At 38.9% G+C, this 26178-nt stretch overlaps 2 protein-coding genes across 2 annotated transcripts; both read left to right on the top strand.

The window, feature by feature from the left end:
- LOC121507805 (B-cell receptor CD22-like) lies at window positions 1-7569 on the top strand. The gene is made up of 7 exons (XM_041784145.1): window positions 1-343; window positions 441-650; window positions 4898-5161; window positions 5602-5686; window positions 5773-5833; window positions 6239-6483; window positions 6633-7569. The coding sequence occupies exons 1-7, from the start codon at window positions 1-3 to the stop codon at window positions 6685-6687; spliced, it is 1263 nt and encodes a 420-aa protein (XP_041640079.1). The 3' UTR covers window positions 6688-7569.
- Window positions 7570-9591: 2022 nt separating this feature from the next.
- LOC121508186 (Down syndrome cell adhesion molecule-like protein Dscam2) lies at window positions 9592-24799 on the top strand. Its single transcript, XM_041784826.1, has 13 exons — window positions 9592-9765; window positions 11800-12156; window positions 14645-14878; window positions 15113-15466; window positions 16357-16572; window positions 19416-19766; window positions 19988-20215; window positions 20315-20572; window positions 21091-21354; window positions 21746-21830; window positions 21917-21977; window positions 22969-23132; window positions 23281-24799. The coding sequence occupies exons 1-13, from the start codon at window positions 9690-9692 to the stop codon at window positions 23339-23341; spliced, it is 2709 nt and encodes a 902-aa protein (XP_041640760.1). The 5' UTR covers window positions 9592-9689; the 3' UTR covers window positions 23342-24799.
- Window positions 24800-26178: the final 1379 nt, after the last annotated feature.

Raw genomic sequence — 26178 nt, 5'->3', positions numbered from 1 at the left:
ATGGACTATGGCTGGAGCGTGAGATACTCTTTTTTGGAGATCTGTGCCCCAACAGGATCTACTGTGGATATGAGCTGCACCTTCAGCTACCCAGCAAGAATAAAAAATCATGTGAACAGACTTGAGAACACGTTCTGGTTTACTAGTAAAATAGACAATGAATATAGCGATGTTGAAAAGAACTCTAGTTTTTCAGGTCGTGTGAAAAATACCTGTGTGGAGAACGAATGCTTTCTGAAAATCACAAACCTGAGGAAGAACGACACAGATGAGTACAAGTTCAGATTTGTGACAAACAAAGACAGATATTTTGGTCAACCTGGAGTTGCTCTGCATGCCACAGGTAGAGTTATAATGGAACTATTAAGCAGTTTATATTGTATATTTATGTTATGTATGTCTTTAAATTTAAGGTAATAATAATTTCCTCACTTGTTCAGATCTCGAGGTGCAGGTGAGCAGACGAGACAAGGCTTTGCTCTTAGAGTGTCTCAGCAGTTGTCCAGATGACAATTCCTTCATCTGGTTCAAGAATGAACAGATTATTGAATATGAAACATCAAGGTATTATCATCCAGTCCAGGATTTTCTCACTGACAGATATTCCTGTGCTCTCCAAAGATATGAGGAGCTCCCATCTCCTTCAGTGTGTGAGTATATTTGGGCCTGCTGTAGACTGTGTGACTCTGTTGAGCCTGATCAGCTGCTCTCATCTGTGCTTGATATTTATTCATACAAGTGTCTACATTCATATATTGTGAGCTAGAGCTGTAGTCACCGTAGGAAAATTTTAATTGACCGGAAATATTCCTTAATTTGACCAATCAATTGGTTAAAAATGGACAAAACTGATTGTTTCCACTAGATCAACTTAATGAGTGGCATTTCCCTCATTGCCACGTAGGGGTGTGACGAGACACTTATCTCACAAGAGAGACGAGACAAGACGAGATTTTATACTTTTTTTTTTAATTTTGGAAAAAAAATACATGGGTGGATAATATGTCCTTTATACAACTGAAGTCATAATTACAACGCATTCAGGTCTATTCAAAAATGTTTGAACTAAGTAGTGAATAGGCTATCATTGCTTCCAAAGAGTATGTTTTGTCTAACTCTGACTCAAAATGTACATTTTAATGCTCTTCAAATCAAACTTTTAATTTTAACAGTCTACAAAATCTTTAATTTACTACACTATGCACTCATCGCTACAATTACAGTAACTATTTTTAATATTATACTTGATTATATATAATAAAAGCATTTAGATTATTTTAAAAGTACTTTAAGCACTTTTTACAACAGACTGTAGTATAAAGAGCTGCATCAGTAAAATCAAACTATTTTTCATCCTCTTTAAGGACATCCATGTTTAAAACACTCAAAGTAAATCTTTAAATCAATAACATGTTTGCTGTAATTTAAAGAAATAGATTATTTTATCATTTTGTGGTCTTTTTTACTCATATGAGCTCTAACAATGTTGGACACGACGCACAGATGAGCGTGTGTGTTGATGTGTGTGCGTTGGTGAGTGAGCGTGTGTCTCTGTCTGCTGTCAGACAACAAACAGGGCGCGTTTAACTGGAGCTAAAACTTCGCTTTTTGGAGCTAACAGTGGACTCTATGGCGTTTTCCGCTGCAGTATGCAGACCCTATGCGACACATGTTAAGCTTCTGACTGATGATAGCACAGCCAACAGCTGATGGATGTGTGACTGACAGACGGTGAGACGAGAAGGAGACATGACTCAAAGTTACAAGGTGACAAATAGCAGCACTACGAGCGAGTCTGCACGCATAAACGAACTAAGTAAATGCTGTATTCTCCTCATGGAGACTGCACAAGCTTTCACCAGCAGCATTTCATCAGTTTACACCGTTATGATGATGATGCATAGGTGGATCATGTGCGGCCCAAGTAAGGCACACGACGGGGGGGTGGGGGTCGGAGCGGTCACCTTAATGGATACCGGATCAGCTCCGTTTCTTTATTTGCTCTCTCACCAACAGTTTTAAAGTGTCCAGGGCATCTTTGTGGTCGTTTATAACTTCCCGTTTGGTATTGTTTTCTGTAAGGAGAGCTGCTGCTCCAAGTGTCTGTGCAATATTGATCTCACGAGATCGATTTTTCCGCGACAAGAAATCTCGTGGCGTTTCGATCTCGCGCGATCTCATGGCACAAGATCTTGTCACACCCCTACTTAGTAGTATAAATGAACTTGAAAAAGCGAAAAACTGAACTGAACGGTTTCTTCCAAATTTGACCAACATCCATCAATCCATCCATCGTCTTGAAGTCAACCCAGACATCCCTCTTCCCAGCACCAGTCCCTCCTGAGGGATTCTGAGGGATGCTACCAGGCTAGATGGGATATAATATCCCCTGAACTGGGGGTCTCCTACCAGTTGGACAGCCTGGAAGACCTCCACAGGGAGGCCACCAGGAGGCATCCTGATCAGATGCCCTAGCCACCTCAACTGGCTCCGTCTCTGACCGTTTAGGGTCACATCCAAAGGATGGACCAAAAGGACTGTTCTGTAAGCCGGTCATATGAAAGGATGTGACTGGCTTACAAAACAGTTGTTCAAGCCGGTTGCCATTAGCTTGGATGTAGCTGTAAAAAAGCAGCAGTTTAACCAGACTGCAACCACATTTCCTTATTAAAATGAAAGCAACGAGCCACACTGAAAGCTGAGGAGATGTTCCTACATGTCTCCAGATAGGCTGATCAGCTCCACTGTTCCCTATGGCAGTGCTAGCCTGTAGTACTAAGGTTTCACTAGAGCTGTGCATGTCTGCTTCTCATTTTGTCTTGTAGCTCTGATTGGCTGTCATGAATGCAACAGACAGAATCTTCATCCAATGACTGTCATCATCTTTTTTGCCTTTTAATTTGTCCCTTCCCTAACACTTTAGATGGAAGGTTTCCCAAATAAATGGGAAATACATCCTATGCAATCAATCAATGAATTAATCAATCAATTGTGATTTGTACAGCACTTTTCATACAGAACGATGTAGAACAAAGTGCTCTGCACACACACACAAAAAAATAATTAAAAAAACACATGTTCTGACCCACCCCACCCTGTAGTCTATACATAATGTTGGCAAATATGTTATTTATTTTATAAGGAACTGAAACAGTCTATCAGGGTTTTAGTGGAACATACTTGGTTAAACAGAAACATAATATATATAAGAGGGCCTATCTAAATATGTGTTTAATCCACTAAATGTGTAATTTTTTAAAAACCTAGAATGAGCCTTTTGTTCATTCATAAGGACGGTCCCCTCCACAAACTCTGCCATCTTGGGATTTTAGCATCTTGCTTGTTTCTACAGAGGGGACCAAATAAGAGAGCATTTTTTTTTTCATTCCACAAGCTCCCAGAGTTTTCATCAGAAATGAGCACAACAATGTAGAATCTGACCAGAATTTTACCCTTGAATGCACAGTATATAAAGTTTCACCACCAGGGGGCTCTCAATCAGAGCAATTACACGATATGACCAGAGAGAAAGAAAGTTTTTGTTTTTATTCCTGCAGTGAATTCAGAAAGAATTCAGACCCAATCAGATTAGAAATCTTTGCAATTTTTTTTCAAAATAAAAATCTGAAATATCACACTGACAGTATCCAGACCCTTTCCTCAGCGCTTATTTGAAGCACATCTGGCATCAGTTACAGCCTTGAGTCTTTTTGAGAGTGAAGCCTCTCTTACTAAGGCCCTTCTCCACCAATTCCAGTTTGGACAGTCCACCAGCTCTTTCAAAAGTCCTGGTTGTGCCAAATTTCTTCCGTATAAGAATTCTGCAGGACACTGTGCTCTTTGGAGCCTTCAGTGCGGCAGATTTATTTTCCCAGATCTGTGCGTGTCAACAATCCTTTCTCTGAACTCTTCAGGCAGTTCCTCTTAACTCATGGCTGATATGCATTGCCTTTTATAGAGAGGTGTGCGCCTTTCCAAATTAAGTCCAATCAATTTAATTTACCACAGGTGAACTCCAATCAAGGTGTAGAAATATCTCAGCAAAGAACCAGAGAAATAGGAGGAACCTGGGTTAAAGACTTGCTGCAAAGGGTCTGAATACTTATGTCAATGCGATATTTCAAAATATTTTTATTTTAAATAATTTGCAAAAAATTCTAAAGTTCTGTTTTCACATTGTCATTATGGAGTACAGTGTGTAGATTAATGTAAAAAAAAATCACTGTGGCATTGACTGGACTACATTTTCAAATGAATCATAGAAACATGTACAGGCAGGTCTTTGGAACAGACAGTAATAATATTCAATAATTATCTCCTATTCAACCTCTTCTTCACTAATGAGGCTATGAATACAAGCACACTCTTAGATTGTTACTAATGTAATGGAGAACTTGCTTAATAAAACAACCGTGCAGTCTATGAGGGAGGAAAGCTTTAATGGGTAATACTGAAAATTCAAATCTTGCACTGTGAAGACTCAATTTGAAATCGAATGGTGACTGTTTTTCTGTCCTCCAAGATGCTCCAAATCGTCCCTTGGTGTCAGGGATTTCTTCAGCTGAGATAAAGAATGGCAGTTCAGTGACTCTAAGCTGTAGAAGTGATGCTAAGCCAGCAGCTAATTACATCTGGTATAAAATAAACGAACAACTTCAAGTCTACAAGAGAGGACCAAGGCTTTTCTGGGACTCCATCCAGTCCTCTCACTCTGGAAATTATCGCTGTGAAGCTGTCAGTGTGTTAGGGAAGAACATGTCGAAAACAGTCACCATTAATGTGCAATGTAACGTATTCATCAGCCTTTTTAAAGTTCTTTATCTGGTTAAATGTTACTTCCTTTTTTCCTTGTTCACTTCATATTTACAGTCTGCATCTATGATTTTGTCTCCCCAAGATGCTCCAAAGCTTCCCTCTGTATCAGTGAGTCCCTCTGCTGAGATTAAGGAGGGCAGTTCAGTGACTCTGACCTGTAGCAGTGATGCTAACCCAGCAGCTAAGTACACCTGGTACAAGGAGAATGAAGACTCACCAAAAGCTTCAGGACAGATCTTCACCATCACTGATGTCAGAGATGAACACAGTGGGAATTATTACTGTGAGGCCAAGAACAAAATGGGGCGTCGTAAGTCCAGCTTACATCTGATTGTTGTTGTGACAGGTAAGATGTCTACACACACCTGCAGTCACTTAAACCCATACACATCCAGAACACTAAAATAACGATTACTATGCAGAAACATCAGACTTTATCCAAACCAAGAACTGTAGTCAACAATGGATGAGAGAAGAATCAAGGTCCCAAGGCTTGTGTGGTAGATTCACATATAGCTTGACCACAAATAGCTACCTACATGTTACCTCCTCTCTCTGGGCCAGCTCCAGATACACTGTTTTCAGAGTGAACAGTGGACATCATCAGAGATGATGACCAGTCAACCCCTCTAAAATGGAGCCAGAGCAGATGCATGTCAGAAGCTCTAAAGTAGCAACTACACGTATATATCTTTGTGACTAGGAATGGGATATTTTGAGTGATTAATAGGTTTTAAAGTCTGACACATCTTAAGTCACTGTTTCTTTCTGATCATTCATTTTCAGAGGGAGGGAATCTACCGATTGTTGCTGGATTAGTCACTGTTGTCCTCCTGGTTATTGTGGCCCTTTTCATCTTCTTGTGGATCAGGTAAGCAAACTTGTCTTACTTTTTCTTCAGCATTGTTGAGGCTTAAAATGTTTCAAATTTTTTCTTTTAAAAATTCTCCTAACCAGAAAAAAGAGGGCTTCCAAGGAACCTTCTCAGGCTGCAGAGAGACGACACGACAGGCATCAGGTGAGAACGGTGAAGAAAATTATTCATAAACAAAAAACTTCCTCCTTGTCGTTTCAGATAGAATTTGCTTGGTCTGTTTATCCTCTGTGTTTTACTTCATGTTAGAATTTAAAATGTTTAAAAGAATATCAAAAAAGTCTCACTACTTGTACATATATGCAGAACAAAGCTGCATCTTGGATCTTTCCTATAAAGCACAGTCAATTGAATGCTGGGCCTCACACAGGGTACCAGTATATGCAAGAGGAACATGTTTAATGTTAAATTGGCTCATATAAACTAAACAGTATCCCTCTATACTGTTTCTTTCAGCTTTCCTTTATTTATTGTTGTCTTGATGACACTGTTTTCTTATCAGATTGTTGCTCTAATTGCCGTTACTGTTTTGTTCTATCCTGGTTGCAGTCCTTTGCACAGAGGCCTCATTCAGAAAGAGAACCTGCTCATGAAAAACAAAGGTCAAAGGTCATTCATCTCCCTGATCAGGGAGAGCCAGAGGAGCAGGATGAGCTTCAGTATGCCAGTGTACAGTTCTCTCAAAACCAGGCAGATCTATACTCCAACATCAGACCAGCTCGGCCAATCAGACACACGGAAAGACAGGACGTCTCTGAATATGCTGCTGTCAGGTTTACTGGGAATGCCACAAGGTGAGCAGCTCAGAAAACAAGAATGTTCTTCTCACTTTTTAGAATTATCAACTGCTCGACCAATATCAAATTGTTGTTTTAATATTATTAAATATGTAGCATCTTTAGTATTCATTAATTTAACCTTAAAATACTTTTTTTCTCCTCAGAACCAGGAGACAAGACGAGGCTACTGAACTGTATAGCACAGTCAACAAACACTGATAACAGCAGGCTCTTTATCCACTTTCTAAATAGTTAAAAAAATAGTTAAAATAGTAAAATAGTTAAAAAATAGTATTCATTGTTGTTTTTTTCAAGAATACACCACTCTGACAATTAACATTATTGGTACAAGACAACCATCTTTATTTTACCAACAGTATATTTTTTTAAATCTCAGAATTTGCCCTTTTTGTATAACCTGTGCTGGATTTGTACAAAAGGTTCATTTTTATCCAGGATTACCTTGAGTTAGTCTTTACTGTAATTTATGTGTCACTCCAACTTGAGAATAACTGGGATTGGGAAAAAAAACACATTATTCAAGTATTCCCGAAGTCAGTACACTGGGTAATCTTTGTATCTGCACTTAAAAACGGGTCAAATTATTTAATGAAGACAGTAAACAAAGACAGGTAAGATAGTCAGCACCACTTAATGGTTTGGAAATGTTTTTTTTCTAGCTTTTTAATTATTTAGTGGCTAAACTTTAGTTGACTGTATTTAACATTTATTTGATAAAGTTTTAAATGTTCCTCTCTTCTCTCTGGTCAGTCCTAAAGTTTTCTGCTGCACTGTTAGGAGTTAATCCAAATCTGTTTTAAAGTTGGTCTCCTGAGAGAAACCTGACCTTGATGTAAAAACTTGTAAATATAATTTTTATAAAATGCTTTTTTTTTACTATCTTATGAATGCATTTTTCATTTCTTTGAATATTCTTAGTCTGAGTTTATCTTTTATCAACTCTTCTTCCTGCTGTTAACCTTTGAGTGCATGAGTGCTTTTGATGAAAAAGACATTTTTCTTCATATGGGTGCTGTTTGTGGTCACAAGTACAGAATACATCCTAGACCAAATCTAATTCAAGGTACATGATAAGTTTGATGAGTTTTTCTACATTTTGTCAGTTTGAACCCTGAAGAAAGTATATTGATGTGACCCCTCTTTAATTTAATGATGAAGAAATTATGTTTAAAAGCCAGAAAGCTAGAAAGAACAGATAGAAATATAGAAAATGCATTTCTTAGTTGAGATTCCTCTCTTATTTGGGCAAAACCACTGAACCTCAGAGCTTGTGTCTACTGTGGCTGCATGGATTTTAGTTGCTTAATTTGATCAGGGTTTTCATAGATCTTGTTTTCTGTTTTAAAAGAACATCATATCCTTATTTTAGAATCCAGGATCAGCCTTTGCCCCAGTCTTAAGACAGACAGTTTGGCTCCCTGGAGGACACTGTGGCTACTCCTCACCTCGTTTTCTGACAGCTGTCAACTACCTGTGCAGGTGCAGGCTCTGCCAAAACAAACATGGAGGTGGCAATGACAGGGTCTGACTCAAAGCAACTAAGAAACTGAGTTTTCTCTTTTTGGTCATGAATGATTGGAAGTTTATATGAGAGGAAGCATTAAAATGCTGATGCCTGCATTGACTCTGCACGTTCATTAGCCTGTCTTTTACAGTTCTCATATATGTAAATATTTCTCATAGTATCAAATAAATGCTGCCTCACATTCACTGTTTTCATTCACTGTTTCTGTTAAAGACTTTAGCTTTGATTCTAAAAGGTTAGAACTGCAAAGGATTGTGCAGTTCATTATTTTACAGTCAGTTTTCACACCTCTGGTTATAAGTTGTTAGTTTAATCTGACTCATGTATGCTGATAAATGTAAAGAGGAAGGAAGTCTGGTCTGTTCTGATGAACTTATCTTCAGTCTGCTACCTTCACACTAAAATGACAAAGACCACTTCCTTTAATTTTCCACTGATTCACTTCTTTTTTTTTTTTTTTAGAATATTTTATTTTCATTTTTCCAACTTAACAAGACATACGTGAAAATACTAACTAAACTAAAAAGATAACACAAAAAGAAAAAAACAAGGGGGAAGACAGACAATACTTAGTACTGATGACCAAAGGCTTGTTGATTCTAATTAGCTTTCTCCATGCTGTCCACTATAGAGGTTGGCAGGGACTCTATATAGGCCAAATAAGGCTGCCACAGCTCTATAAAAATATTGTAGTCATTTCTGAGTGTATATGTGATCTTTTCAAGTGGAATACAACTATTCATTTCTGAAATCCATCTTTCTATAGGGAGTTGGGAGTCAGACTTCCATGTAATGGCTATGCACTTCCTGGCAATGCACAAGACCAATGCAAGAAATTTCTTTTGGGTCACATTGATTCACTTCTTGTGTTTGTAACTGAACTTCTGATAACCAGGAGGAGAGATTAGTAACCCTGACTTTAACTTCAGCTAGAGGATTTTTTTGCATCACTATCTTTGAGTTTTCATGTTTAATCTTTGTCAGAGGAAACTGAACTGAGCTAAAAATCCTTCATTCTCTCACCTCTGTGTACCCATTAGAACTGTGAAGTCATGCAGTGATGCATTGTTGGAGTGGGCCTGACTAGGGATTAATGTAGTCAGATCAAACTGCTCAGATTTGCCTCATCATCAAACACGCATGTGCAAAGTCTCCAATACCAGGAAGTGAAAGAAGGGCAGAGAGTGTCCGACCACCACTGTCGTCCTGCTTGTGTTGTGGAAAATATTATCACCTTAGCTTTTATTGTCTGAGTCAAAAAACCAAGCTTTTAATAAGTCTTTGTCTCACAATGTTGAAAAATATCACCAAGAATAGAAAATAAAAAAATAAATTTTTCTGCAGACATTATTAATGTAATATTTCACACTTCATCATGTCAGTAATGAATTAAAAACATCTTTATAGTGTTGTTGAAATGTTCTGATGTGGATTTTAAGGGTTTGGTTGCATCAGACAAACACAAGTCTTGGTTGTAACCACACTGAGGCGTAGATTAAAACTGAAGAGGAAGGAAGTGAGGTCGATTTTAACAGCCTGTTTCTGACTTCTGCTACTGACCACAGAGGACCATGACACTGACGACAACATGTAGATTGACTAAAAGTATTCAATGTGACGGAGCTATATCTTGTGGTTTTAACTATTTTTCAACATTTTATGTTACTGCTACCACATGAAGATGAAAACAGCAGTGAAGAGTTCAACAACTACAAAGAGAGGATTTGTCTCCTTCCTTCTCTCTTTAACAGGTAATTTACTTTGATTTCTGCAAACCAGAACCCAAGAGGAAACTTGTTGTGAGTCATTTTCGTCAGTTGTGCCTCTGTGGTCTTTTGTCATAACAACACATTTTAGTTGCTTTATTGCTGTCAGAGCAAAGACAGAGAGGGTTAAAATATAATTAGTCCTTTTTGAGATCAAGTTTTGATTCTCTAAATGCAGGAGAGGTGGCAGATGATGTTAAGAGATGTTAAGAACAGGAATTATTCATCAGCTTCTCCTGAGGGTGCCCAAGACCAAGCGGAAGCTCAGAGGGGACCGTGCATTTGCTGTTGCGGCTGTTACGTAAAACAGGCCTCTTCTTTACCCATTTTTAAATCTCTTCTCAAGACCCATCTCTTCTCTCTGACCTTTAACACACAGTATTGTTGACTTTATTTATTTATTTGATATCTTATATGCATGCCTTTCCATTTTAATCATGTTTTATGTCTTTTAAATTGATTCTGTATTTTATATGTGCTGTTCTTTTATCTCATGTGAGCTGCTATGTATTTTTATGTATTTTTTTATTTATTCTCTGTACAGCACTTTGGTCAACTGTGGTTGTTTTAAAGAGCTTAACAAATAAAGTTGGATTGGATCTAAAAGTCTCATGCTTTGGGGGAAAACCTTTTTTTTTGTTTTGTCAAGAAAAGACAGAGGGTTATAAAAGAACTATTAAAGGGGAAGAGACAGTTAAGTTTTGTTATTACATTTTCATATCCTGTTCATGTAGAGAAGTAATAGAGGAAGAGAAAAACAAATACACTAGTTTCTATATTTCTATCAATTTTTAGAGCTGGCTGACATCACCTGGAAAATGACACATCAAACCTAATTTGTGTTTTTAATCCATTTTGAGGGCGATGTTATGCAGAAGAGGAAAATACTCAGATTTTGTACAGTTACAGTGCTGTGAAGGAAACACTAGCTTGGTTTCCATTACAGTTTTTCACAAAATAGAAGCAATATTTCTTGAATTTCGATTAAATACAATTGCGCTTTGAATACGTTTCTGTTAAAGGGAGTTTTGGGAATGAGTCTTGCAAAGTCTCGTAAAATCTCATCTCGTGTGAATCAGGGAAGCTTGACGCCCAAAACCTGTTGCATGTTGGTACGGTTTTGGTTACATCTACGGCGGCTGCCTTGATAATTTTGAACAAAAGACGAAGGCAAAGGATGATATTTCAGAGGTAAGGTCTGTTTGGATGGCAAAAGCCATGTTTAAGGGTGTAAGCATGATGTTAAGAAAAGTCCCTTCTCCTCTTCTGTCCACATGTACCGCGCCGTGATGTCTCAGAGTGACTGGTCATGTGACACCGTACGTCACGTCCCATGACTTGTAAATGTGGAAAAATTTCCATTAGACTTTTGCGACATATTTTTATATCGAAACGTCTGAAAAACCTCCTCATGAAAGCGTAAAAACTTTTTAGCGATATTTTAGAGGTTTTTCAAAATTCAGGTGTTTCCATTACAGTTTTTTATTGCACTATTTAGATTTTGCGCATTTCCAAGTGAAATGGAAACCCAGCTTCTGTGTAGTTAGAGAACCACCTCTGCTCTTTACTGCACACCAACTTACATGCATGTGTGAGGAGAGTAAGAGCTGGTGCATGGATGTCTCTCCTTCTAACATGGTGTTTCCTACCACAGTTTGCCTGTGCTCAACCTGTCAGAGGCCTCGGGGAGCAGTGGAGGGAGTTCAAGAGAAAATGCTGATTTTTCTTTTTCTCTAATCTCTTTTCACAAGATGATCAGTTGATAAACCCAGATATTGCATAGGCCTATGTATTAGAAAATACCCCCCCCCCCCCCCCCCCCAGTTTAAAGAAACGTGTGAGGACACATCATTACTTCACTCTCAGCCCTGCATCCATAGGCTATCCATGTTTTATGCATCCTGTGGCTGTTAGACAGCGTGGGCATTCCTGAGTTCTTTTCTCCCTGAGCTTTACATTTGCCTCTGCAAGTAAAATTGTAGTTCTGATTAAAAAAGTCTACTTTTCTCTGTGTTGCAGTGGTACAGGCTCAGAGTGACTGGAGAGTGACTTACTCTTCCTCTCAGATCTGTGCTGTGGAAGGATCAACAGTGGACATACCATGTTCTTACACATATCCATCCAGAAGGAATGAGCATGACACCGTAGTTTGGAGATCTTTCTGGTTTGTGAAAATGTATGGAAACGACCCTTTGGATCTGAGAAACCACCCAGATTACAGAGGTCGTGTAGAGTATCACTTTCATGATAACAGCTGCACCCTGAGGATCACCAACGTCAGACAGAGCGACTCAGCTGAATACAGATTCATGTTCATGACAAACCAACCAGAGGGAGGAGCTACTGGTTCACCTGGAGTCACTCTGTCAGTCACAGGTAACAATTTTCATCAAGTTTTTATTTTTTTCCACTAAATGTCTGCTCTTTGGAATGCTTCTGTTTTTTTGTTTTTTTTTGTTAATGAGACTATCAAAAAGTAAAATGTCTGAGTGTTACCCTAAATTTCCATATACAGCGTGCATGCCGCTCACCGAAGCGCCGCTCGTTTGCTACAACCGAAAGGCGAGCGACCTCGCCCACTGGAAGTGAGTCTAGAGCGCTGTGCCACGGCGCGCAAGCCCTGATCAGCAGGAAGAGATCAGAGAGAACTGTGAGTTCACGCAGGATTAGTATGTCAACAAAGGACTATTTTACCTTTTGGGGTTAATTTATCATCCTTTCTGGTCTAAGACCATGATATTATTGCTTCCGCCATTGGGTGAGTACATTAGGAAGTCAAAAGGTTAATGTTTGCTTAAAGGATCTGTGGTTTTATATGAAATTCTTTGGCTAAATATCCCCAAAAGTGAACTTTTCCTCATCAATGGCGCCATTGTAGCTCTGTGACCCACTGACCTCTCGGTGACACTTTGCTATCACAGCAGGATGAGACGTAATGTTGATAAAGTGATGACTTATGATCGGAAAGCGGTGCATTGTGTTTTATTTTGAAAGAACCGGGTGTTCTACACTTGTGACTTCCATGGTTGGTGCTTTCTGAACGACAGTGAATTTTCTGAGGTTTGGCCGTGGCAGGTGCTGAAATAGACCTGCAGCATATCTGAAACGAAGCGGGGCGAGGTGCCGCTCCAGGCACACGCCGCTGCCGGTCCAGAGCGCCGGCTATGGAAATGCTCTGATAGACTAGAGAGGGCGCGAAGTGCTCCGCAGTACGATTTGTTGGCGTTAGGTGGCGCGCATGCTGTATATGGAAATTCTGGGTTAGGATGCAGCAGTGCAAAAAGTAATAAAGGTTAAATGGGAAAAGGTCACTGGATACTGATTTATAAGGAATCCTCCAGGAGGAGCTGGAAAATGTCGCTGGGTTGAGGAATGTCTGAGTTGACCTGCTGACTCCACAACCGAGCCCCAGATAAACTAAAGATGTTTGAAATTAAAAATGGAAGGTAAAACTCATTTACTAGATTCTAATTTTCATTTGAAATAACAATATCCAATGACCAAAAGATATGCTGACAGGGTAAATATTTAAATATAGCAAAGGTGCAAAAACTTTAATACACTAAATTGCCAAAAGTATTCGCTCACCTGCCTTGACTCACATATGAACTTAAGTGACATCCCATCTTTAATCCATAGCGTTAATATGACGTCGGTCCACCCTTTACAGCTTCAACTCTTCTGGGAAGGCTTTCCACAAGGGTTAGGAGAGTATTTATGGGAATTTTTGACCATTCTTCTAGAAATGCATTTGTCAGGTCACACACTGATGTTGGACGAGAAGGCCTGGCTCTCAGTCTCCACTCTAATTCATCCCAAAGGTGTTCTAGTGGGTTTAGGTCAGGACTCTGTGCAGGCCAGTCAAGTTCATCTACACCAAACTCTCTCATCCATGTCTTTATGGACCTTACTTTGTGCACTGGTGCACAGTCATGTTGGAACAGGAAGGGGCCATCCCCAAACTGTTCCCACAAAGTTGGGAGCATGGAATTGTCCAAAATCTCTTGGTATGCCGAAGCATTCAGAGTTCCTTTCACTGGAACTAAGGGGCCAAACCCAGCTCCTGAAAAACAAGTCCACACCATAATCCCCCCTCCACCAAACTTTACATTTGACACAATGCAGTCAGACAAGTACCGTTCTCCTGGCAACCACCAAACCCAGACTCGTCCATCAGATTGCCAGATGGAGAAGTGCCATTCATCACTCCAGAGGACGCATCTCCACTGCTCTAGAGTCCAGTGGCGGCGTGCTTTACACCACTGCATCTGGCGCTTTGCATTGCACTTGGTGATGTATGGCTTGGATGCAGCTGCTCGGCCATGGAAACCCATTCCATTAAGCTCTCTACCGCTGTTCTCGAGCTAATCTGAAGGCCACATGAAGTTTGGAGGTCTGTAGTGATTGACTCTGCAGAAAGTTGGCCACCTCTGCGCACTATGCACCTCAGCATCCGCTGACCCCCGCTCCATCATTTTACATGGCCTACCACTTGGTGGCTGAGTTGCTGTCGTTCCCATTGGCTTCCACTTTGTTATAATACCACTGACAGTTGACTGTGGAATATTTAGGAGTTAGGAAATTTCCCCACTGGACTTGTTGCACAGGTGGCATCCTATCACAGTACCACGCTGGAATTCACTGAGCTCCTGAGAGCGAGCCATTCTTTCACAAATGTTTGTAGAAACAGTCTGCATACCTAGGTGCTTGATTTTATACACCTGTGGCCATGGAAGTGATTGGAACACCTGATTTTAATTATTTGGATGGGTGAGTGAATACTTTTGGCAACATTGTGCGTGTAAATTCTGTGATTTTTTTTTTTTCTAATTTTGGCCTTCACTTTGTCTCTTTTTCTTTACAGATCCAGATTTACATGTGAGGGTGATTAATACAACAATCTTCCATGGTCTTACCTGGAGAGAGCTGAACTGTCACAGCAGATGTCTTCTTCCTGATCGTCCTTCCTACGTTTGGTACATAAATGGACGCAGGATTATCACAGAAACATCTTTCAGACTTTCAGGCTACTTGTTTCCTGCTGACAGTTACACCTGTGCCCTGAAAGGTTACGAGAGTTCTCCTTCTCCTTCAGTGTGTGAGTTTCACCACAAATTTTCTTTAACAGAGTGCCATCTAGTGGCAAATTAAGTTTATTACAACACCAAAGGACTGTTGGAAATCTTGCTTGAACTGCCCAGCATCACTTAATCTTACATCTATCACTTTAACACCATCTTATTTTTTTGGCATTTAACTCCACATGATCAATATAATCTGCTCTGAAACTTCTAGTTAATAAAGTTCTGTTTAAAAAACTTTTATCTTCCAGGTGTTGAAGGGGAAAACTGCAGCAGAGTGACATACACCAACAGAAGCATCTGCGCCTTTGAAGGCTCAACAGTGGATATTTCTTGTACTTACAAAAATAACGGAGCAGTGATTTCAAAATTCTGGTTCACCCCTCATCGTAGTCAGTCCTGGAGGTTCCCCTCAACTCCTGAGGACCTAAGAGAAGACCCCCAGTATGCAGGTCGAGCTCAGGTCTTGGAGAAAGAGGGAGGGCACTCCACTCTGAGGATCTCTGACCTGAAACAAAGCGATTCAGCCCAGTATCACTTCAAGTTCAAGACACAAAAACTTCAATGGCACAACGATTTACCTGCTACGTCTCTGACTGTCACAGGTACTCCTCACCACGACGTGGTACGACACAGATTTGAGCCAGTAATGGACTGGATTACAAGAGTCTGAAACAAATGCAGTGGTAGATGCAGGCAGCAAATGAAAAACAATGTAGGAAAAAGAGTAAGCAATCAAGCAGCTCATGTTAGCTGCAGCATCTGGGGTCCTGCTGCCAGCGCTGTCAGGTTATTTAAAGTCCTTAGCTGCTGGACAGTACCCTCAGCAATGGTATGTTTAGTTTGCTTACTCTGCTGGGTGTAGGTTTTCTGAGAACAATGAGCATGTCAGAAACAGAGCTCAGTTTGCTGCACAGTGAAGGTGGAGGTGGTACTAGCTGCATTACTGGCCAAACTTTATTGTTAACACAAACTCTGTGCTCAGAGCCTGCAGGTGGGTATCAGCAATCTTCACATTGTGTTGTCTTCTTTAGCAGAGCTCTCCATCAGATTTGTCACAATGAGCCAGTTCAAAGAGACAGATCTTTTATCTGTTGAAGAATCAGTCAATAATACTTTAGTTATTGTTGACTGGTTATCAATTAATCCTTGTTTTCTGACTAAATAAAAGTTTCTGTAAAGTGATAAAAAATCTGCGTTAGGTTTGTTGTATGAACCACCAGGCCAAATTTTAGACAAATACAACATCTCTAAGTTTGTAAAATTAATCTTCAAAATCATGTAAAATGAGGCAGTTAAATCTGCTTGAGGATGGTGTGGGTTGGAATAGTAACTCCATGTCATCTATTTTCTTCTGACTTCTGTATTGCTTTCTGCTAATTCCTCAGTATGTTTACATGCACTTAGAATTACGAATTATTGTGTTGTTCCAAATAAACCAGGGCTTTGCATGTAAACGTACTAACACACATTTTTGTTTCTTCCACACACCTAGCTCTACAGGTGCAGGTGACCAGAATAAACTGGACTTATTACACTGTAGTGTTGAAGTGTCACAGCAGCTGCAGTCCAGCTCCTCATCTCTACATCTGGTACAAAAATGGAGGGAAAATTCAGGAGGGAACATCCTCTTTTTCTGGATACTTTCAGCATTTAGACAGCTTTGCCTGTGCTTTAAAAGGATATGAAGATTTCCCCTCACCTTCAGTCTGTGAGTTTCATATCACCCTGTCATGTTGTCTGTTTCCCACTTTGACTGCTTACATATCAGAATCAGCCACAAAAATACAACATACTGCTGCCGTCCCATGAAAATGTAAAAACTGCATGTTAAAATTCTGTAATTTGTTAAACTCAGAGAATCATCAAAGGCTGGATTACTCTTCTGAAAAGGAAATTAGACTTTTGCTTGCTTAGTCTGTGAATCATCCTCATGTGTTTTGTATTAATTTTTTTATATATATTTTATTTTTAATTTTTTAACTTTTACAAGAAACAACAACAAAAGTAAGAAAATAGACAGGGTACGGGCTCAGACAAGTCAGTGACCAAAAAGGAAAACAACGTGCAAAGCTACAGATCATACAATGTGACTCTGAATGCTGTGCATCAAATTTTGAGGCAGAGAGTAATAGGTACATGTACAAATGAAAATATAAATGTAAAGATAAAATATGTTTGCATGCAGACAATATTCATCCCACACTGGATTTGTCCAAGTGGCCAAGAAATGGATCCCAGATAGCAGAGAAGGTTTTTATCAAGTCAGACCTTAAAAATCAGAGTCTTTCTGTCTGTATGACTGACAACATACTAGAAACCCATTTATGAAAAGAAGGTGGAGAGGGGGCTTTCCAGTCACCAAGAATGAGTATCTTGGCCACAATTATTCCTAAAATTAGTGCCTGTTTGTTTGGGTGTTGGAGTAGAGGTTGCGCTGGACTTTTTTGTTGTCCGTCATTTTGATGGAAAGGGTCGTAAAAATTCCGTCATGCCATTTTACAATCCGTCATTATAATTTCCTCTTTAATATGATATAATTCAATATGACTTTATTAGTAGTGTTAATTAATGAAGCACCATTTCTAAACTTATATTAAAAAAAAACAATCTTAGAGGTTCTGCATTTTAATGGCATTGAGAGAAAGATGAACACAGCAGCACAGCGTTTCCTCCTCATCATTTTTACGCAGTGACATGGAGCAACAATCCCTGTCTTTAAGCAAGCAACTATGAACTGCGCCATTTAAGATATCACACACAGTTTTAAGGATATTTTTAATATCAAGATGTTGTAGTTTGACGATCATAGCTGATAACAAGTTGTTAAAGTGCTGCACTGTGGAGCTGTGCGCATTTGTCTGCTCCACAGGAGTCGTAATCTGAAAAAAGTCATGCACTCAGACCTAGCACACTGAGTCAGGTGTGTTTGTATTTTCCTTGACTGCGAAAATTTGTAGAATGTGACAAATAGTTTTATACTGCGAGCCTGTGGCTCTGTCACTCCTTTAAAATCCAGCTGGATCCATCCTGACAGAGAGCTTCATACAGCACATGCTCATGCGCATTTCCATGACTGATATCATGGGAACTACGGTGTTAAAGTGAGGTTTCAGAGAGAGAGAGGGTGGTGGTGAGTGAGCAAGAGACCATAAAGCAACAGGTGCTGATCTGAATCATTCACCCATCTCTCTGTTATATTTCCATGGTTGATATCCACATGATAAAAGAGAAAACTTTAGTGTTTAAAGTGAGGTTTCGGTGGTGAGCAAGCGAGGTGGAAGCAGTGGGAACTGTTTGGAGTCATCAGTCATCTTGGACACGTACGAAATTTGGCATAAAAACGAACATGTTACAAAAAAAAAGGGAAATAATCGAAAATTTCAGCATCAGTGTGCGGACATGTTTAGACAACATGAAACAGGCTCATTGCGCAAAGGCCTCTGCATGCCGACCCGTGTACTGAAACACCTGCAGGCTGCAGTAACCTCTCGGTGCTGTCAGCACGGAGACCGACGTGCTTTCATTAATCTACGATGTTTAGGTCAGTGAGAGAACCCACTGGCTACAAGATTTTAAACAGATTAAATAACCTCCTTGACAGTCCATGTGTGCAAAATGGTAAAGGTCTATGCATCTGTCTGTGTGTGTGCGCTGAAATGCAGGCTCATTCTCACCATTCCAGTCCATCAAAATGACGGACAGCCTCCAAAATTCTCCGTCATCCTTCAAAAAAACCCGTCGATGACGAAGAATAACGTGACCTCTGTGTTAGAAGTCGAAACTTTTGAAAACCAGTCAAATATTTTAAACCAGACAGCTGTTAATGATGGGCAAAACCAAAATGTATAAGACAGCATATCCTCAGACACTTTACACCTGTCAGTGCTGAAATTGAGAGATAAAATTTATGCATTCTGAATTTGGAATAATGCAGACGAAAAACCTTAAACTGGATCAGCTGATGCCTACTGTTTACAGAGCATTAATGTATCATAGACGCACTTCCCTCCCATATATCATCAGGTCATTCAGTGCCTAGTTCATCTTTCCATGCATTCCTAACTCTATCAGTGTCAGGGTTTTTTTTTTTTAGAATGTCAAAAAATGCATGTTCTGATGGAAAGGTTTCAAAATTATGATTTAAGATTGGACATAATGTCTTACTTGCAGGTAGTGGAAAAAATGTAATTGAAAATTTTAATTTGTCTTGCAGTTGACTGAAGGATGCAAACTGATGCAAACGTGTTTTGTATTTAACACAAGGCTTAAAGTCTATATATTCTTTACACAATTGTTTTCCCTTTAAAGCAACACAAGAAGGATAAATGGAAGGATGAAAAATAATCATGAAATCTCAAATTCATCAGTGATTACCAAATATGCTGTCGATTCTCCTAATTAAGTGGGAATATCTAATCAGTTTTAACACTTCAAATTTCCCTCTGAGCTTCAAAAACACAAGAAAAAGCTGTTTTTCTGTCATCTTTAGTTTGTGCCTTTACTGGTTCGGTGTTTTAACTCAAACTCACTACCATGTTACTTTTATTCTAGGTGTCCATGGTCAAGACTGCTACAGAGTGACATACAATGTCAGGAACATCTGTGCCCTTAAAGGCTCATCAGTGGATATTTCATGCACCTACTACAGCTATGAGAGTCTTCAATCAGTGTTTTGGTTCAGTCCTGATCGTAGTCATCAGTGGAAGAGAGGCACAGAGCCTGAAGACCTCAGTAAAGACCCCCAGTATGCAGGTCGTGTCCAAAGCTGGAGAGGAGGATGGATTATCACGTTGAGAATCTCTGAGCTGAGAGAGAGAGACTCTGCTCAGTATCACTTCAAATTTAAAACAGCAGACTTTGAATGGGGGAACAGCTTCGCTGGTACAACTCTGACTGTCACAGGTAAACACAGATCAGACTCACAGCAGCACAGTTAAGAAAAAGTCAATCTTCTATGTTCATAACTTCAGGAAAAAACATAACTGATGATAAATTCTTTAGTTATATTGATTTGTTTTTGTTGTTGATGTCTTGATTTATGATCCTGTTAACTGTAAGGTTAAAATAACAGCATTCTATTGTTGTTACTTTCTGACGTTTCTGGGTTTTTCTCACATGTCCAGCTCTCCAGGTGAAGGTGATCAGTGTAACAGTCCACCAGGATTATACTGAGGCAGAGCTGAGGTGTCACAGCAGCTGTAGTCCTGCTGGTGGTATTTCTTATACCTGGTTGAAGAACGGACAGAAAATCCCGAGTGCTGAAAACTCTTCTCATAGAGATCGGCTTTATCCAGGAGACTTTATGTCTTGTGCTTCAAAAGGACTTGAAAATTACGCCTCACCCTCTGTGTGTGAGTAGACATCACTCCTGTGGCTCATCAAGATCTCAAACACAATGTTCTCTGATATTTTCTACTCAGCATATTTAACAGATGTTTATTCTCCTCCAGATGCTCTGAAGACTCCCTCTGTGTGGGTGAGTCCTCTGGATGAAATAACAGAGGGCAGTTCAGTGACTCTGACCTGTAGCAGTGATGCTAACCCAGCAGCTAATTACACCTGGTACAGGAAGAACCAAACCCTGTCCAGTGAGGGAGCACAGCTTGTCTTCAGCTCCATCCAGTCCTCTGACTCTGCAGAATATCAGTGTGCAGCTGAGAACCAGCTGGGGAGGAGAGAATCTAAACCCGTCTTTATCCATGTCCAATGTGAGTGGAATGAGAACAACGTACAACAAAATAGAAATGTAATGTTTCAACACAAGAGTGAGCATCCATGTTACATGAATATATAAAAACATTTCAATCATTGTAGAAAGCATTTCATAGTTAAAATCCTCTCTTATCTCTGCTTTTAGGAGAAATTAAAAGTTGTAAAGGGGTTTTAAAAGAGTTTAATGACATTGAGGCCACAAAGATCATGTATTGAGTGCTTTAGCTCAAACTGCACATAGACAGAGGGCAGAGGCGCCTGCTGACGACTTCTTTTAAGAACATTTTTGGGTCTCAGCTTTGGGTATGGTCCAGACCGTGCATCTACTGCTGATGTGCTTCAGTCCATTTAAAGTATCATAGAAATACTAGTGTCACTCCTCTGCAAACTCTGGTGGGTTATTGATGCTGTTGTAGTTCTTTTTATTATACATTTTTTGTATTCTAATTTGTGAACATTATAAGGGCATATTTGAAATAAAACGTGAATTGTGTTGTGCTCGATTCTCCTCCAGATGCTCCAAGGCTTCCCTCTGTATCAGTGAGTCCCTCTGCTGAGATAGTGGAGGGCAGTTCAGTGAATCTGACCTGTAGCAGTGATGCTAACCCAGCAGCTAATTACACCTGGTACAAGGAGAATGAAGACTCACCTCTAGCTTCAGGACAGATCTTCACCATCACTGATGTCAGAGCTGAACACAGTGGGAATTATTACTGTGAGGCCAAGAACACAAGAGGGCGCCATAACTCCACCTTCACTCTGACTGTTGTTGTGACAGGTAAGATGTCTGCATACACCTGCAAAGACTAAAAGTCATACACATCCACAATACTAAAATCACTATGTACTGTGGAAATGTGAGCCTTTATTCAAACAAAGGAGTAGAGTTGACAATGACTGTGCCAAGACTGATTCTAACTGCAGAGGGGTTCATTGTAGAATTGAGACAGACAGACAGACAGACATACTGCTAATTACAGTAGTAAGATTCATCTCTTTGGCCCCCCCCTAAAATGGCTCTTGTGTAGGGTCGTGTCAAAAGCTCAAAAGTTGCTATAAATGTATGTATGTCGCGACTAAGTGTATGTTTTTGAATATGAATGGTTTACTTTGAGTGATTAATGGATTTTAAAGTCTGTCACTGTGTCTTTCTGATCATTCATTTTCAGCTGGAGTGAAATTACCCATTGTTGCTGGATTAGTCGCTGTTGTCCTCCTGGTTATTGTGGCCGTTTCTGTCTTGTTCTTGATCAGGTAAGAAAACTTGTGTCACTGTTTCATCAACATTTTTGAGGCCTAAAGTATTTCTAATTTTGTCTTTTAAAAAATCTCCTTACCAGAAAAAAGAAGGCTTCCAAAGAACCTCCTCAGGCTGCAGAGAGACAAAATGACAGGCAACAGGTGAGAATAGTGAATTCAATTACTCACTTTTAAAAAAGTCCTCCTTGATTTAGATTCAGATCAAATTTACCTGGGCTGTTTTTCAGCGGTGTTTGACTTTTAATGTGTTCCAAACTGGATGCTTCTCTAAGTTATAGTATACCTTATTTTATTAAAACACATTTAACCGAAACAGGCTAATATTGTCCCATATTGTTCTTACAGGAAGTGAGTTTTACTAACCTAGTTCTCTTTCCCTATTTCTTTGTATCAGCAAATCACAAATAGAGTTTTGGCGATTATCATTAAAATTCAACAGCTATTTTACCCACTATTCAGTTTATTTAACTTATATTTGTTTTTTCCCTCATAGAAAATTAACTCAATTTGCCCAAGCAAATTCCCGTACATTTGTACTTTCATTTGAAAGCGATTTATTAACGTGTCATTAGGTATGAACAGTTCACTGAGTGAAGAAGGATCTGATGGTGAAGAAGTTTCAGGACTGAGCAGTCAGTTCTGGATTTGGATCCAACAGATCATCACTCACCAGTGATCTAGTCCTTTTTCTGTGGGTCACTGGCTATTCGTTTTCTGTAAATAAATACATATAAATTTTTTTATCCATAATACAGGCTTTGCTTCTTAAATAAGAACATGACTAAGAATTTAAGAAGCGATTTGTAAATAAACTGAATTAAAAAACAAAACAAAACTGAAAATAGAACAAAACTTCCTTCCTGGATTTTTCAAGATCAATTGGATCAACTGAAGGCCTTACACAGGGCACCAATTTATGCAACATCACAACCAGTATCACTGCATGCTGTTTTCATTCATCTTTTCTCTATATGATCTTATCTTGATGACACTGGTTACTTATCACATTATTGCTCTAATTGCTGTCACTGTTTTTCTACCCTGGTTGCAGTCCCTTGTACCTCTGCCTTATTCAGAAAGAGAACTTGACAGTGAAATACATAATTCAGAATTAACTTGTCATCCTGATCAGGGAGAACCAGAGGAGCAGGATGAGCTTCAGTATGCCAGTGTACAGTTCTCTCCAAACCAGGCAGATCTATACTCCAACATCAGACCAGCTCGGCCAATCAGACACACGGAAAGACAGGACGTCTCTGAATATGCTGCTGTCAGGTTTACTGGGAATGCCACAAGGTGAGCAGCTCAGAAAACAAGAATGTTCTTCTCACAGAATTAACAATTGATCTTCCCATGTCAAGTTGTTGTTTTACTTAAATTCAAAAAATAGCATCTCTTGTATTAATTAACTAAACACTAGAAATACTTGTTTTTTTCTCCTCAGAACCAGGAGACCAGAAGAGGATACTGCTGCACTGTATAGCACAGTCAACAAACACCGATAACAGCAGGCACTTTTTTATTTTTCTAAATATCTCATGTTGATTTGTGTTTACACATACATTAGATTTTATCATTTTAGTTGTTGGTTATTCCAATAATATACCACTGTGACAATGAAAATCATAGTTACAAGACAACATCTTTATTTTACACACAGAATTTTCCTTTTTAAATCTCAGCATTTGTCCTCTCTGCATAACCTGTGCTGTATTTATCCAAATGTTCATGTTTATCCAGGATTAGCTAGAGTTAGTATTTACTGTATTTTATGTGTCACTGTAACTTTAGAAGAAGTGGGACTAAAGAAATCTGTATTATTCAAGTTTTTCAGTAAATCAATACATTAGTTAGTATTTGTTTCTTAACTTCAAAAGGGCGAAATTATCTGATTTAGACATAAAACAAAGACAGGTAATACAGTCAGCACCAGTGAATGGTTTGGAAATGTTTTTTCTAGCTTTAGAATTATTTAGTGGCTAAAATCGACTTGATTTAACATTTGTTTGATGAAGCTTTAAAAGTCTCTCCTTGTTTTGGGTTGGTTTTAAAAAGTCTGTCTTAAAGTTGTTCTCCTTGGTGAAACCTCTTGATGTAATATCTTGTAGTTATAACTTTTGTAAAATGCTTTTTTCAACTATTTATAAATGCATTTTTCATTTCTTTAAATATGCTTATCTATAGATTGAGTTAATGAATTCTTCTTCCTGCTGTCAAACTTCCTCTGCAGGTAAAAAAAAAAATCAAAGAGGTTTTGGAAAAAAGACATTGTTCTTCATATGGGTGCTGCTTGTGGTTCCTAAGTAGAAAGTACACATGAGTCACTGCTAGAGCAAAAAGAATATGTCATTGAGATATTTTATGCATTTGCCCCCTTTTTCGTTTTACAAGAAAATGACGTCTACAAACCCTGTGTCAGGTGTCAGACAAGCTTTAGTTCTCAAAAATCATTGATTATTGAACTGGAAGCAACTGAATTAAAATAAAATCAGAGATGACAATAAAAGCTGCATGGAAGTTGAGAACAGTAGAAAAATGCTTTAGGTAACACTCCTCTCTTATCACTGCGAAACCACTGAACTTTTCATACTGTGTGTCTACTGTAATGGACATCAAATGTAAGTCACATTGAGCATGTTTGCATGGAGTTAAGTACGTCTGTTTTGATCAGGATTTTCAAGGATCCTGTTTAATGTTTTAAAGGAACATCATCAACCAATTTCAGAAAGCACAATCAGCCCTTGCCCCAGTCTTGGACAGCCAGTTTTGCTCCCTGGAGAACTCTGTGGCTACTTGTTAGTTCGTTTTCTGACAGCTGTCAACTACCTGTGCAGGTGCAGGCTCAGCCAAAACAAACATGGAGGTGGAAATGAAAGCAACTAAGAAACTGGGTATTCTCTTTTGGTCATGAATGCCTTTTTAATTATTGCAAGTTTATCTGAGAGGAAACATTAAAATGCTGATGTCTCCACTGCTTCTTTGTTGTATTAGCCTGTTTTTTGCATTTCTCAAATATGTAAATACTTCTCATAGGATCATATAAATACTGAAATGCCTCACTGGTTTAATTCACTGTTTCTGTCAAAGACTTTAGCTTTGATTCTAGTTCTATAGTAAAAAATATTAGAAGTAGGTGCTAGATATGAAGCTTAATGAACTTTATCTTTGAACTTTGACCTCTAAAATTGAATCAGGTCATCCCTGAGTGAAGGTGAACATATGTGCAGAGTCCGAAGAAAATATTTTAAAGCATTCTAGAGATATGTTCACATGCAAGCAAAAGATTTGAGTTTTTCAGTGTAGTACAGTAGACATTTCTGATTTAACTGCGATGCTTTCCTGCTGCCACCAGGTGGTAGTAAAGAGTCATATTTTGATATTTAAAGAAAGAGCTGTTGTGTGCATTTGTATTTTTACTGCATTCTTTTTTGGTCCCTGTTTGTTAAATTTCATATCATTTTATGAGTCAGGCTACTATTGTGTCCCATTCATTCCAAATATCTCTTTATTTTATAGGATTTATTTACAGTTTCCCCTTTAAGAATTTTTTGGTTCTTAAATTTAAATTAAAATGTTCAAAGGATATGTTATTATAATGTAGGACAGCTTGGGTGTTGAAAGTTTAATCTCTGTGACTGAGGATAGCAGGGTAAAGACAGTGAAGCAGACAGATTTCAGCTGCATTCATACTGAGTAGGGGACAGGAAGTGGGCGACCACAACTGTTGTCCTGCTTGTGTTGTGGAAAATTTTATCACCTTAGCGTTTGTTGTCTAAGTAGAAAAGACATGTTTTTAAATAGTCTTTGTCACAATGTTGAAAAATATCACAGAGAATAAAAAATAGAAAAAATAAATGCATTTTCTGCAGACATTAATAATGTAATATTTCATTCTTCATCATGTCAGTTATGAATTAAAACATCTTTATAGTGCTGAAGTGGATTTTAAGGGTCTGGTAGCATCAGACTAACACAAGTCATGGTTGTAACCACACTGATGTAGATTAAAACTGTGAAGAGGACGCAAGTGAGGTTTTTTAACAGCCTGTTTCTGACTCCTGCTCTTGACCACAGAGGACCATGACACTGAAGACAACATGTAGATTTTTTTTAACATTTCATTGTTACTGCTACCACACGAAGATGAAAACAGCAGTGAGGAATTTAACTACAACAAAGAGAGGATTTGTCTCCTTCCTTCTCTCTTTAACAGGTAATTTACTTTAATTTTTACAAACCAGAACCCAAGAGGAGCCACTTTTGTCAGTTGTGCCTCTGTTGTTTGTCAGATTAAAGACAGAGGGGGTTAATATTTTGAAGTTCAAGTTTTGATTCTCTAAGT

This window comes from Cheilinus undulatus, linkage group 4 (genome assembly GCF_018320785.1).
Source record: "Cheilinus undulatus linkage group 4, ASM1832078v1, whole genome shotgun sequence".
Taxonomy (NCBI): domain Eukaryota; kingdom Metazoa; phylum Chordata; class Actinopteri; order Labriformes; family Labridae; genus Cheilinus; species Cheilinus undulatus.
The sequence above is the reverse complement of the archived record's forward strand: the minus strand, read 5'-3'. Positions and strand labels throughout refer to the sequence as shown.